Below are 13534 nucleotides of genomic sequence, written 5' to 3'. Positions count from 1 at the left end.
GAAAATATAATATATAGGTTTCATTAGATCTTGGTTGGGAATGTTTTTTATTTATACAGGTGGCAAAAAAGGCTCCCAACATCCCTAATACATGCGTTTTTGTTTTCATAATTTGTTTACCAAAATGGCCACCAATCGTGGGAGTTTAATACAACACATTTTAGGTCAAGACATAGAATACATAACACTTCTAGGTGGGCGGGAGAGCTTGAATGGGAATGAATATCTTAATATTAAACTATTACACATAAAAGGTGCCTTAACGTACATACTTAGCTACATACAGATATATATATATATATATATATATATATATATTAGATTCATTTACAGACTTTTTAAAACAAGAGATCGTAAAGTGGTCAAATCGAATCCATTTTCTCTGCTGCTGGGTAATGGTTCAATCCTCATCGTCTAGTGTGAGCACTTTCGTCTGAAAACGCATTCGTTTGGTGTTCTTGACAATGCCATTGGTAAGCAAATTGGTGCCAGGCTTGGGATTAGGCAGATCATTCCACATGCGTTTAATGCGTACCACAGCTGTTGAATTGAAATCGCATTTCTTGTGCGACTCTGGCTCTGAAGTAATGGCTGATTCCGCCGAATTGACTGCAGCTGGCTCTGGGTCTCTGGGTGGTAATTTGCGGACCTTAACAACAAGTTTCTTAAGACAAGCACTGCTGGAACTGCAAATGCTAGCCTTATCGTCGGCATCTTCGGTAGCCTCATCTGCATTTTCAGTCTTATCGGTTGATACAGCCATGGAGCAACCTCGTTTTTGCTCAAGAGGGCTGAAAGATTGGAGAAATAATTTTAATAAAAAAACTGTGTGTGTAATGTCAATTGTATGTTGTACCTATCTAGGAGTTGTTTTATCTCATCCTCATTAAGGGTAGGTGGCATTGCTGCACATATTTTGCCCGGTTCCTCTGGGTGGCAACCATAATCCTCACCCCTTAGCCAATTCTCATAGCGCTCGGGCTGAAAACGACGCACAAATGTTGCCATCGATATTTTAACCATATCGCTGCGACACTTGCAAACGCTGCTACGTTTGCCATATTCAATCCAGCGCTTTGAGGCGAAATTGGTTGATTCAGCACCATTGAAGCCATGATTAAAACCGGCATGATAACCAAAGGGGAAGGTAATCATAATCTCGCCTGCCTCCTGTGTAATTTTATTGTATGGAATATTATGTTGGCGCAAAACCTTTGGACTAATCATTGTCATTTTGTGGCGCAGATAGGCATTGCATTCCAAATAGTTTTCCTTAAACGCTTCATTCACTAGTTTCTCAAGACGACGGCCATAAGCGGGTGGAATTGCATACCAGGTCTTCGGGGCTCCAAAATGTAAATAATTAATTGAATACAGATCCATATCCTCGGTGTGCCAAGCGAAGGAACTCTTCCACATGCCAAAATACAAATAAGCTGTATTTACTCCATCTATGATTATATTATAGTCGGTATTGACTAAATTCAATATGGTATCGAGACGTCCAATGTTCCAAACGTCGAGATCTTCGTCACTTAGCGAACCCTTGATATCTGCCGCATATAGAGGAGAAACGTAGGTGATATTCTTCCAATACTTTCGCTCCAAATCATCATAATCGAAGTGTTTTGGTGTCTGATGCAGTTCCGAGTTGGCCTTTTCCATAAATTGACGCAATGTCATTTGCCGGCGTTGTTGTATATTTATTTGCTGATAGAAACCATGAGCGCTGTAAAAGGAAACGGGATTGGCTGTCTAGGTAAATGCTTCACATAAAGACGCAGTTTACTCACCCGGTAACCACTTGACTGATGGGACCCGGAATGGTCATGTTGATGTTCTCAATATCGTAGCCAGACTTTCTCGCCACCCACTCCACAGGCGGCTATTAAAAAAGAAAATAAATCTAAAAGGATTTCCGCCCGGTCACAGTGGAAAACCATCACCAACCTGAATTTTGGCTAGACCCGCCAAATGAGCTCCCCTCGACTCAATATAGTCAATGTAGGCTGAAAAATTCTTGAACTCCTCATAACTGGGTCGAAACGTCATGATCCGTGGATGTTTCTGCGGCTCGACATCGTCGAGTGAGGAGCGTGAGGACATTTTTAAGCGATCTTTTTTAATTATTCTTAACTTTGTGGATCCTTTTCTTTTTTTCCGACTCTATTTTAAAGCGGTCACTCTAAAACTTATCGATAAATTTACCGATAACGTATATTTAAAATTTCAACCGATTTGAATTAAAAGCGTTATTTTACTTTCGTATTTTTGTTTTAGTCAAGACAAGTCTTTCTAGTTAATTCTACATTAGCTTTATGTTTTAAAATCTGTTTATCTCGAGCACCATGATTTTTGACTGAAATGACAATTGCCAAGGCCTACATTGATTTTACACAGTTGTAAGTAGATTCCTGGAAATTTCTATTATTGTTTGTGTCTTGACTTTTGCTTGGTTAAAGATAAACACTTTAAATGCATCTTAATGACACATTTCTGCGAAATGGGTACACAAATCCAAGGGTTTTCAAATGTAAGGCAGTGTGAGATCATATCATCTAAGCGATAAGATAGACCGAGAAACAAGAGAACCAAAAACCCAATTTGCCATAAATACAGTTAGTACATACATACATATAAATATAAATAAGATTTCATGTTTATATTAGTTATGCCATCTAACTATTTATAACAAAAAATCAGTGCAAAATTTTCACAAAAATTATGTTCAATTTAACAAATCTATTAAGCTTGTGCCTTTATTTTTTTGGCACTAAGGGAAACATTTTTATTGCTTTACGATTATTTGAGTTAAGATAATGTAGGTGCCGGAATTTCTTGTGGTATCAGTATAAAAGGAACAAGTGGAGGCATTTCAACTCTCAGTCTGCCAACAGCTTTACACCATCAACATTTACACAAGGATAGTGGAGTTTATATTGGCTATAAACAATTCTATTCAACAAATCTATAATATATTGAGTTATCATTGTGACAGATACAGAAAATTAGTTCAATATAATGGGTTTTGAGAGCTCTATGGATATAGCAAAACGTAAGTATAAATAAATCATACGACAACTGATTATTATTGATACTATGCGGAATAAAAACAGAATGTGTACCACTTATAAATGTATGTACTTGTGTACAAGAGTCTACTAAAGACCTAGCCATAGCTGACTGATTAAAGATTATGTAGAGTTTCCTGCTTATAGCACGTTTCGTGTCTTCAATATAAGACTCCACACTGCTGCTACCCAGACCTACCCGACGAAGTCAATGAAAAAAGATGGAGAGAAAGAGAGATTAGGTTGGACATTAACATTTTATATCAGGCAGCATTATAAATTTACAATTGCACCAGACTAGATAAATCTATTTGATTATTATCAAGAAAAAAGTAAACAAATAATGAAATTTGTTGTGCTAGACAACAAATGGAAACGTTTAGTGCAGATGGGCCTTGGATCCCCCTTCCCTTAACACCAGCTATCACCAGCCACCACTGTCAAGGCTAAAGAAACGGTAAATTTCCATTGGAGGAATGCATATAGGGATAGAATGGGGATCTAGCAGTGATGTTCAGTTGAATAGGTTTAGCAAACAAACTGATTGCCTGCACGTATCAGCCACACGTTCTTTTAGGGATTTATTTCATATTCCTGTTTTTTATTCTTCCATTTTGTTACGAGCCAAGATCAAAAACATAATATCAGTAATATGCTTTAAACCTATTTTGTTGATCGGGCCTGTATATTGCTTTGTTTTCCTTTAATGCCAAGCAAAAGTGTTAATGATAATGACACACAATTGTGTGTCTGACTGAGAATCATTATTAATTAAATGGATTGGCATATCATCATAAAAATAAAACCAAACACAAAGCACAAACAACAAAAAATCTCACTATCAGACCTCATAAAACGTTGATTGAGCGTAAAGATCCTAGAAAATAATGATGGAAAATGACAAAACAATTTGCATTGTTTGAACTGATAATATAAGTTGTGGGAATCAATAAACTGACTCAGAACTGTTTCAACATGGTTTATATCACCAGCAACGAGCGGACACCTCTCCTGCTCCGCCGGGCTCTTGGAAACTTGAATTGTAAAAGGAATCCCTCAAGGATTTATTGAATTTTTATTGAAAACCAATTGTTTCTTATTACAGCCAATGGTTTTGGAACCCGACATTGGCAGGGTATACTCCTTTTTGTTGGCATGATGATCAACTATTTTCAACGTGTGGATATATCGGCTGCCATAGTGCCCATGACACAGTCCACGGCTGGAGCCCCTTACTATAATTGGGATGTATCGGATAAATCCATGATTTTAAGCAGTTTCTTCTGGGGCTATGTGGTATCCCAAGTTCCTTCAGGTAATGATGAAGACCATCAAGTCAAGTCCATTGGTTTACGCTTACATCCTTGCAGGTCTTTTGGCCAAACGTTTCGGAGCCAAATTGGTGCTGGGTTTGGCTACAGCTGTGGGAGGCCTTTTGGCATTCTTTCATCCCCTGGCTGCTGAAAGTGGAGTGATTAGTGTTTGTGTTTTGCGTGTACTCACGGGCATTGTCCAGGGCACGGTCTATCCATGTGTGCACACTTTGCTGGCGAAATGGGTGCCACGCACAGAGAGAGGATTCCTTACTACGGGCATATATTCGGGTGCCCAATTCGGAACGGCTGTGATATTGGGAACTAGTGGTTTTATATTCGAATCTGGAATGGGTTGGCCTGGTTTGTTCTACATATCCGGTGGTCTTAGCTTGCTCTGGGCGCTGCTCTTCTTCTGGCAAGGAGCCAATGAACCGGCTCAGGACAAAAGGATTACCAAAGTTGAGCGGGAATATATTGAAGCATTGACGGGCAGTAATAGTAGCAGCCAGGTGGGTTGACATATTCCACCAGCATACAACAGTTTTCCATATTAAATGGTTTGAAATTTCCCTGTTTTCAGTCCATGCCTGTGCCCTGGTTGTCGATCTTCAGTTCGCCAGCTTTCTATGGTCTGTTGGCGGCCCACTGTGGCTTTACGTGGGGCTTCTACACCCTGCTCACTGAGATGCCGACCTATATGAGCAGTGTCCTGGAGCTGAATGTGAAATCCAATGCGCTACTCTCGTCTTTGCCATACTTTGCCATGGGTGTGCTCTGCTTGGTGGTCAGTCCCATATCGGATTTGTTGATCAATCGTGGTGCAATATCCATAACGACAGCCCGTAAACTATTTAATTCGATTGGCCAATATGGACCGATGGCCTGTCTTATAGGATTGGGCTATATGACGGCTAATGAGAAGACGTGGGCCATTCTTCTGCTTACCCTGGCTGTGGGCATCAATGCCGGCTGCTCTTGTGGCTATCTGATCAATCATATTGACTTGTCACCCAATTTCGCTGGTCCCATGATGGGTGTTACAAATGGCATTGCAGGCATCACTTCGATTGTTGCCCCTCTGATTGTGGGTGCCATATTAACCGACGAAACGGATCCCAGTCAATGGCGTGTGATCTTTTTTATAACCGGCGGTGTTTATTTGCTATGTAATTCACTCTTTCTGGTTTTTGGCAAGGCCACAATTCAGCCATGGAACTCGCCTACAACTCCTGCCAATATGTCCAGTACAACATCCTTGCGTCATAATCTTCAAACGGATTCCAAGACCATTGCGCCAATAGCGACAGACAAGGAGAATCATTTATAAATCTCATTCAAGCATGGAACGTGCCACCTCTTTATGATCCATATAGATTTATGCTTAGCCTAATTTGACTTTAAGTTATGATAAGCTCAAAACAATTTATTATACGATTCCCCCAGGCACGTGTCTGTATGTATGGGGACTATAAAGATTAAGTAAATATTATAAATGACTTAGTTAGGTGCGAAATTATAGCTGAATAATTAACAAATCTGTGTACATATGTATAAAGATAATACAATTAAATATATATATATGTACATATTGCAACATGTCGATTAAAACAAAACCAAGAATTTAACTTAATAGGTAATTGTACCTTTTCAAGGTGTGACTGATAAGCAGGTAAAGTCAAGAGTGGAAGAAAGGTCAGGAAAATAGGTTAAGATAGAATTAAATAATTAGATTCAAGAGGGAAGGTAAACAAGCAAGAAAGGTTTGGACATAGAAAGGAAAACTTTATGTAAAAAACAAATACTATTTACCATAGACTTTTTTTTTTTTTATTACAAAGATTGTCGAAATGAAGTAATTTAAGAGAAAGTACAATTGATATTTGGTCTGTAGCCTTAGACAATTTAAATTGCCCTCAATATGTGTTCATTCTGGTCTAATAAGATAAGAGTCAGACATTCCTTGGGACTCCGACGTGTCTTGTCCAAATAGTTAATTAGTTTATCTCTTAATAAATATTTACAATCGCTGTTTATATTAAAGTTTTAGAGATCACTTTTCGCTATGTACATGAAATCGCACCGACTTCATTGCCTGTTACTTAACCTTCTGTTGCAATTGACGCTGTTCCTCCAGACGTTGATTAATGCGGCTTGTTGTGCCCCTGGTACGAATCATTGTCCAAATCACCATTAGCCAACTGAGCAAAATTGTGGAGTAGAGCACTGGCAAATAGGCACGAGTATTGCCAATAGGAATATCAGCCCGCAATGGAGCTTTTAATTGATAATCCACATGGATTTGCTTCCAATTGCAATTCTCCACTCCAGTTGCGGTTTTGACCTTGACCAAGTGTTCAACGAAACTGCTTTGAGCCTCATTCAGGCAGTATAGCTTATCGGGACGAGCAACCAATTCATTGTCAATAAGCTCATTATCGCCAAGGGGACAATTGAGATAGAGTTCGGGTGTGTCTAGTGATACGGTGACACTGGTTCTACAACGAATACAAAGAAATATGGATACAATATACACACGGTACATTCCGGCTTATAGAATTTCAGATTTTACATGTTTGGGTCATAGACCTGAATGATTCCATCAAGGTAACAGTTACAATTCCGTGTCATTATGTTATAAAGAAATATGTTTCTTTTGTTACTAAGATTAAAGTGTCAACATTTGATAGGTGTGAATGAGGAATAGCAGTTGCCTTGGCCAGAACCATGCTCGCGATCATTACTACTAACCTCTTGTCACTGGGAGCATGGTAACGAAAGTGTATAGGCAATATTAGGGTGTCAGTTATCTTTGGGGCTCCGCCCAGCAAAACATTAAAAGGTTGACCAAGCATCGCTGGCACTTCAATGTCTACAAATTTGGGATAGACAGCCCTCAGCTGGGGGAGCAAGACATATCATAGTTAAAATTGAATTCTCTTTGCTTTTTAAAGTACTCACTCTTCTGAGGCGCTGAAGATCATCCAATTCGTCGGTGCTTATGTAAACACCAGCCGGCAACGGCTGCAATAGCATATATTCACAATCCTGGCCAGCCAGAGGATAATCAAATTGCACACTGTATGTCAGGGATCTGCAGCAAATGGCCGGTAATTGCAATTACCTTTGAAAGTATGATTTATATACAGAAATTACCTATGAAAGCCGGCGTCATCCATTTCAACACGCACAATGGGTTGCTGTAAAAGATCTCCTTCCACTCTTCTAATCGATAGAATCATCAGTGAAATTAATCCAACAATTCGATTCAAAATGCTCCAACACATTGTTTTAGTTTTGGTTTACACAAACCAAATGCTGTTTCTTAAAGCACAAATTGATTGTAAACAAAAGACGAGAGTTGCCAACTTATTATCATTTATTTACGGTGATGCCAACTTTTTGACATTTTATAAACAGGAGATGGGCGCTTAAATTTAAAATGTTAGACTTATTAAATCCTACAATAAAAACTATTTCTGGTTTAGTTGTCTGTATAGGGCAGAACCTTGTCGTGCCAATTTATCAGCCATTTCGTTGCCTTGAATGCCTTTGTGGGCCTCCACATACTGCCAACGAACTTGAATGTCGCCAGCCTCCAGCAGTTCGTCCAGTTCCTTAAAGTCAGCTACATTTTTCACTGGCTGACTGTTTGCCAAGCGCCAACCACGTCGTTTCCAGCCCTTCACCCACAAAGTAATAGAGTTAATGAGAAATTGGGAGTCGGTGCATATGCATAATTTTTCAATGCCCAAATCTTTGGCAATTTTAATGGCATAAATAGCCGCCTGAATTTCACCCACATTATTGGTAACGCGGCCAAGAACAGGCTTGCCGGCATTTCTGAAAATAATTTTTTAGATAAAAGTAAAGGCCAACCCACTACAAAATTAACATACAGTTTATGATTGTCACCGAAGAAGACACCAAAGCCGGCACAGGCATCCTTGCGACCATTGCCTAGGCATGAGCCATCTGTATAGACAATGACAAATCCCTGGGCATCAATCTCAAATTCGAATTGACCTATATGCTTGCGACCAACTGCTTCCAAAACTTGTGAAGAATGTCGCGGTAACTTGGACGTGCTCGGTCCATCATTATCAATTTTTCGCTTCCGATTGGGAATTCCTTCAACTTCATTCATGACAGCAATCTGCAATATATATTCAGTTAAAACATATCCTCTTTTTGGTAGTTTTTCTCCGCCCACCAAGTCATCCTCCGTAATAAGTTCCTCCTGTTCTGAATTAGATGCGGCTTCTCCTGATCCTTCTAGTTGGTCCATCACTTTGGCCTTTAAAGTGCGTATTAGTTAAGATACAACAAATGCTTATAATTTCTTAGTTTACCCAATGATCCTCAAGTTGCTCATCAGGCCAATCCACCTTTGTGGATGTTTCATTTTCGGTCTTCTTGTTCCATTGATTGGGTGGGGGCTCCTTCTGACCCAATGGAATAGCCATTTCCTCTGGTATATAGTTAGCCCTACTACTAGAAGAAGCCTTGACTCCTATAAAATCCTCGGCCTCTGGGCGACTTTTAAATTTTTTATAAACAGCTCCTTTAAAACCTTTCACCTGCTCCTCGCACTTTGTCCAGGTATCAAAGATGCCTACCTGGCGTCCCTTGGCCACTGCATAATAAGCCATTGTGGCAGTTTGTTTATAAATTTGGATGCGAACGCCACTAGAGATTCCATTAACAGCTGACCGCAGTAAAAACATAATTTGGTTTGTTGTTTATCGTGAGTCACGAGTAGCCTTATACTGGGATTACTTTACCATATACTGGGATTTTTCCCGAATAGTGGGATCTTATTAACCTTTACTGGTTTTGACCTGACAACAAAATTGAAAATTTTGAATTCTCAGAATTTTTTTCTTTTATTGTTTAGTAAGTTGTTTAATGTGTAGAAAAAGGAAAATTCTCAGCTGACTTTGCTTTCAAACCAAATAGCAAGTGAAAATATTGAACGCTGGTTTCATTTAAAAGAAAGTAAATAAATCCATTCCCTATGTATCTTCTAATAGTCAATATCGCATTGTAGATACAAAATAAACCTCAAAAATGATTTTTCGGCTTATTATTTTTAAATTAAAATTAATGTCCAATATTTTTACTTAAAATACCAGGGATTTAACAAATTTTATTGACTTCTTCGAACAGGAAATGCATAGTTTAATAGTTAATAAAGTTTTTGGAACAAATAACAATATTTGAAACTTTTCCAATTTAAGGAAGACTGCATCTGTAGAAATAAACATAGGAAAATGTAAAAAAAAATATATAAAACAAATGTCTTGTTCACTGTTTCATTATCGCGTATATATAAAATATATACTTTTTATCTGATCCCATTAGTTATCCCAAAATAAAAATGAGTTCGAAGCATACAAGATTAAACGATCAGATAGAATTTTGGTTAGATTTTTTGCCAATTTTAGCCAATAACAAAAACATCGGTTTATACTTAAGACTTCAGCTGCGCCCTCCGCTATTTAAACAGTGACAGTCTTCGACCTAAAGTGGATTGTCCTTTTCCACTAAGGGCACCGGTGATGTCGCTCATTTCTGGCAGATTGTAAATATCACCTCGGGCAGCCACGGATGGCGGAGAAGCAAGTAGTCGCTGGGCTACCCTTTGAATGTCCGCAGCATTTACTTTTTCTGCAATCGAGAACATTTTAAATTGATAAGACATAAATTTTACATATTGTCAAATAGCATACCAATCTCTTGGATGAAATGCTCGGGACGTTTCCGGTGTCCTGTAACCAACACCTGACGACCCACATCTTCGAACACAACCGGTCGCGATTCCAGATTCATTAGCAGCATGGATTGCAGCTGAATTTTTGAACGCATCAACTCCTCATTGCCTGGCTCTTCGGCCATGCTTATTAATTCGCGTGCCAATACCTCAACCATTTCCTGCATATGCTGGGGTGGCGCACTTCCATGGATACAGAACAGTCCAGTGTCTGCATAGGCATGATTATACGCAGTGGCACTGTACATCCAATGATATCGATTCAACACTTTGGTATATAGACGTGAGTACATGCCCTTGCCTGGTCCTCCAGCTGAAAATGAACCACCGCCTCCCATCATAATATTGAGAACACATAGGGGAACAAAGTCGTTGTCTTGATGAGAGCAGCCTTCAAATCCCAAAACTACATGGACCAGTTCTGGCAGGCCAGCTGCAGCGTAGATGGGTATCTCGCAATTTTCCTGTCAATAAAAAATTGTTAAATTTATGTCAAGAATTTTGTTTAAGAAACTTACCTTAACCAGTCCTCCCGTGTACTGAGCCAACGATGAGTCAACTTGTTTGGGTCCAGAGTCCGATAATTTTTCCGTGTCCCAAATGGCCTGATCATCAACAAAATATTGTTTCACATACTCCACTAGCTCATCGTGATCTACGCCAACGCCAGCAATCACCATGCGCTCGGGTGCATGATGATATTTCAGATAGTTCATCAAGACTTGACGATCAATGCTGTCAAGATTATTCACGGGACACAATTTTGGGAGGCCCAATGTATTATCTCTATAGGCAGCCGCATGAATCATATCCATCAAGATGGGCTCTTGTTCTGGCCGCATGCCTAGCGTCTCCAGTTCAAAGCTAACTGCACGCCTCGCCAGATTCACTTCCTGCTCACTGAGTGTGGGTCTCAGAGTAACATCCGCCAAAAGGCGCGTAACTGAATCGATGGCTCGGCTATCTATACTGGCAGCATATATTAAGGTATCCCTTGAGCTCTGGCAGTCACAGATACCGCCGTTCTTCTCCAACTCTTTTAGTATAGCATCTTTATTGGGGAAATTAACTGTGGACTATAAATGTAGCAATGTAGAAACATACTGAAAACTGATTAGAGTTTGATTTAACTTACATTGAAGGCTAGTTTTTCGAGAAAATGCGACACGCCGCTGGGATAGGCCACTTCGTAACGTGGTCCCGAGTCCAGAACCAGGCCAACGGTGCAGAATTGACCATAACGCGGTTCGGATGCTATGCGCAGACCGTTGGCCAAAGTTGTGACCTTTGTCACCGCACTATCGGCCAATGGCTGGGCGTAGACAGCCTCTGGCAAATTCGCCAATGGCTCGGTTAATGGTGGCAGGTGTGTGACAATTTCCTTTGAGGGGTTATTTACTTTATGTGGACCACCCTCGTTGGGCCTTACGCCGCCAGTGATTTGGCCTATCCCGGTGCCGCTGCCAATTTCATCACCGCCCACCGTTGTGATCTTAGTGGCAAAACAACGAGGTAATCTGGGAAGAATTGTGAAATCTATCATTTGACACACATGTCACATAACAATCACCCGGCAGCCGGTGGATTGGGTCTTACGTGCTACGCCATGAGTTTTTGAGTTTGAGCATTTTCAGCATGCCGATGGATCGTGCGTTCATCTTCTCCTCCTCTTCTTCACGTGGCTAGGCTGGTATATTTTGTTTTGATCGTAAAGTTATATTCTGTTTTGACCCTGAATTTTGCTAAATAAATTTTGTCAGATGTCAGAGCTAAACTTCCAAAAGGTGTTGACGAATAACTGAAATTTCCCAAGTAACAAAATTTGCCAACACTAATTGGATAGAGATGGGAAATATTTATTAGTCGACTACGTCCGATAATAAACTGCGCCCCAGTAGTTAATTTCAAATTAAAAAATTTACAATGCCATAAATAATGACAAATAAAATTAATTGACTTTTATAAACTACTCAATTAAATTAATTTCTTATTAAACTTTCGATTTCATCTACATTAATCTTCATCAGTTCAACGACAGTGACGGCAATTTTTTTGTCACATTCAATTCGTTCCGTTGCATTTTCTAAGAAACTAATTTTAATGTTAACGCTTATTTAAAAGGGCATAATTTATTTAAGTGTCGATAATGCATTTTTGAATTTTCTTATAAAAAGCGCTCGTTTTAACTGTTAGACCAACTATTTACGATGAACATCGCCGCCATGTCGCTACTTAACGTGATTTTACTTCTCATAAGTTGTATCATAATGGCTAAAGCAATACGATTACCCAGCACCACCTCCACCACCCGCCAGACTTTCGGCCATTTTACAATTCCCCTTAAAGATCGCAACGGTAAAAATAGGGGATAATAACATTATTTTTCAAGTTTGTCAATTTTATTTTGGTGTTTGTCAGTTTAGAGATCATATATAATAAAGGACACTAAAGTCGCCAAACGTCTAAAATTTTGACAATTATTGCATTGGATTGACTATTATTTAATGGAAAAAGGGTTTCTATAACTCTCAAAAGATCGTAGAAAGACTGTAGCCCTGGACTTTGAACCTAAACCACAACGGCTTCAAAAAGGAGCTAGTTTTTGCATTAATTTAAGGTCAAGGAATAATGAAGACCAAAATATTCGCCTATATCTACCTTTAAATCTGTTGATTTAGATATTTTTAAGCTCAGTCCCCTGCATTTTCGAGTTATAGTCATCACTCAACTATGATATTTGAACATAATAAATCTGTTCCACTGGATACACTTACAACACGAGCCAACTAATTTTAAATTACTTAATTGACACTATTGCAATTATAGTCTAATGAGCTAAAACTGTGGAAGTAAGGATAATGAATTTTCACATGCTTTGATAATTTCAAAACTATTGTTCAATTCTGGATTTTCAAACGATACGCGCCTCCCCAAGACCCAAAAATCGTGATTTTTGCATTTACTTTCGATTATATGTTACTTTTAAAGAATCTACTCTTTTAAAATTAGCAAGAGACAGACAAAGCTTACAAGCAGAAAAAAGAAAATGCTTTGATTTAATTTAGAAACAATGTTAATTATTTTTTTATTATTTTTCAATCATAGTTAAAACGTCTTTTGCCATCGAAACGGTAGCCATAGGCAGCTGCATTTTTTGTATCCACCAAAGCTGGATTGCGGTGCTTAAAGAAACTCCCATGACCATGGGCTGGACGAGAATTGGAATTGGGTATTCCTTCAACTTCACGGGGATAAAAGGCCTCGAACATGCCCTCTGGAGGAAGACAACATTCACTTATTTTCTGATCATTGGGATCATAGGCCTCCACATGACTTATCTGCATTTTTGACAATTGCCAAATTGTCAAGAATTGTAA

General features: G+C 39.1%; 6 protein-coding genes across 8 annotated transcripts; 1 reads left to right on the top strand and 5 right to left on the bottom strand.

The window, feature by feature from the left end:
• Positions 1–30: 30 nt before the first annotated feature.
• Kdm4A (Lysine demethylase 4A) lies at positions 31–2193 on the bottom strand. Its single transcript, XM_068289400.1, has 4 exons — positions 1951–2193; positions 1794–1885; positions 857–1729; positions 31–791 (listed from the first exon to the last, which is right to left on the bottom strand). Exons 1-4 carry the CDS (start codon positions 2104–2106, stop codon positions 401–403), a joined length of 1512 nt encoding a protein of 503 aa, XP_068145501.1. The 5' UTR covers positions 2107–2193; the 3' UTR covers positions 31–400.
• Positions 2194–2900: 707 nt separating this feature from the next.
• On the top strand, positions 2901–5965 carry MFS12 (Major Facilitator Superfamily Transporter 12). Of its 2 annotated transcripts, none has more exons than XM_068290217.1 (4): positions 2901–3055; positions 4177–4386; positions 4442–4896; positions 4968–5965. In XM_068290217.1, the coding sequence occupies exons 1-4, from the start codon at positions 3022–3024 to the stop codon at positions 5712–5714; spliced, it is 1446 nt and encodes a 481-aa protein (XP_068146318.1). In that variant the 5' UTR covers positions 2901–3021; the 3' UTR covers positions 5715–5965. The 2 variants fall into 2 exon arrangements, with proteins under 2 accessions (XP_068146318.1, XP_068146317.1); XM_068290216.1 differs by lacking the exon at positions 2901–3055 and adding an exon at positions 3612–4113.
• A 232-nt stretch (positions 5966–6197) lies between these two features.
• Positions 6198–7716, bottom strand: PIG-X (Phosphatidylinositol glycan anchor biosynthesis class X). Of its 2 annotated transcripts, XM_068289397.1 has the most exons (4): positions 7541–7716; positions 7346–7478; positions 7136–7284; positions 6198–6882 (listed from the first exon to the last, which is right to left on the bottom strand). In XM_068289397.1, exons 1-4 carry the CDS (start codon positions 7669–7671, stop codon positions 6483–6485), a joined length of 813 nt encoding a protein of 270 aa, XP_068145498.1. In that variant the 5' UTR covers positions 7672–7716; the 3' UTR covers positions 6198–6482. The 2 variants fall into 2 exon arrangements, with proteins under 2 accessions (XP_068145498.1, XP_068145499.1); XM_068289398.1 differs by lacking the exons at positions 7136–7284; positions 7346–7478; positions 7541–7716 and adding an exon at positions 6957–7078.
• A 29-nt stretch (positions 7717–7745) lies between these two features.
• On the bottom strand, positions 7746–9269 carry rnh1 (ribonuclease H1). Its single transcript, XM_068289396.1, has 4 exons — positions 8737–9269; positions 8598–8681; positions 8284–8540; positions 7746–8227 (listed from the first exon to the last, which is right to left on the bottom strand). Exons 1-4 carry the CDS (start codon positions 9109–9111, stop codon positions 7858–7860), a joined length of 1086 nt encoding a protein of 361 aa, XP_068145497.1. The 5' UTR covers positions 9112–9269; the 3' UTR covers positions 7746–7857.
• Positions 9270–9785: 516 nt separating this feature from the next.
• LOC137576198 (mitochondrial-processing peptidase subunit alpha) lies at positions 9786–11966 on the bottom strand. The gene is made up of 5 exons (XM_068289157.1): positions 11754–11966; positions 11293–11674; positions 10676–11233; positions 10117–10621; positions 9786–10054 (listed from the first exon to the last, which is right to left on the bottom strand). Exons 1-5 carry the CDS (start codon positions 11813–11815, stop codon positions 9882–9884), a joined length of 1680 nt encoding a protein of 559 aa, XP_068145258.1. The 5' UTR covers positions 11816–11966; the 3' UTR covers positions 9786–9881.
• A 1286-nt stretch (positions 11967–13252) lies between these two features.
• LOC137577914 (uncharacterized) lies at positions 13253–13501 on the bottom strand. The gene has a single exon (XM_068291503.1). The coding sequence runs from the start codon at positions 13499–13501 to the stop codon at positions 13253–13255; it is 249 nt and encodes an 82-aa protein (XP_068147604.1).
• Positions 13502–13534: the final 33 nt, after the last annotated feature.

The sequence above is a fragment of the Drosophila tropicalis genome, unplaced genomic scaffold (genome assembly GCF_018151085.1).
Source record: "Drosophila tropicalis isolate 14030-0801.00 unplaced genomic scaffold, ASM1815108v1 contig_593, whole genome shotgun sequence".
Taxonomy (NCBI): Eukaryota; Metazoa; Arthropoda; class Insecta; order Diptera; family Drosophilidae; genus Drosophila; species Drosophila tropicalis.
The sequence above is the reverse complement of the archived record's forward strand: the minus strand, read 5'-3'. Positions and strand labels throughout refer to the sequence as shown.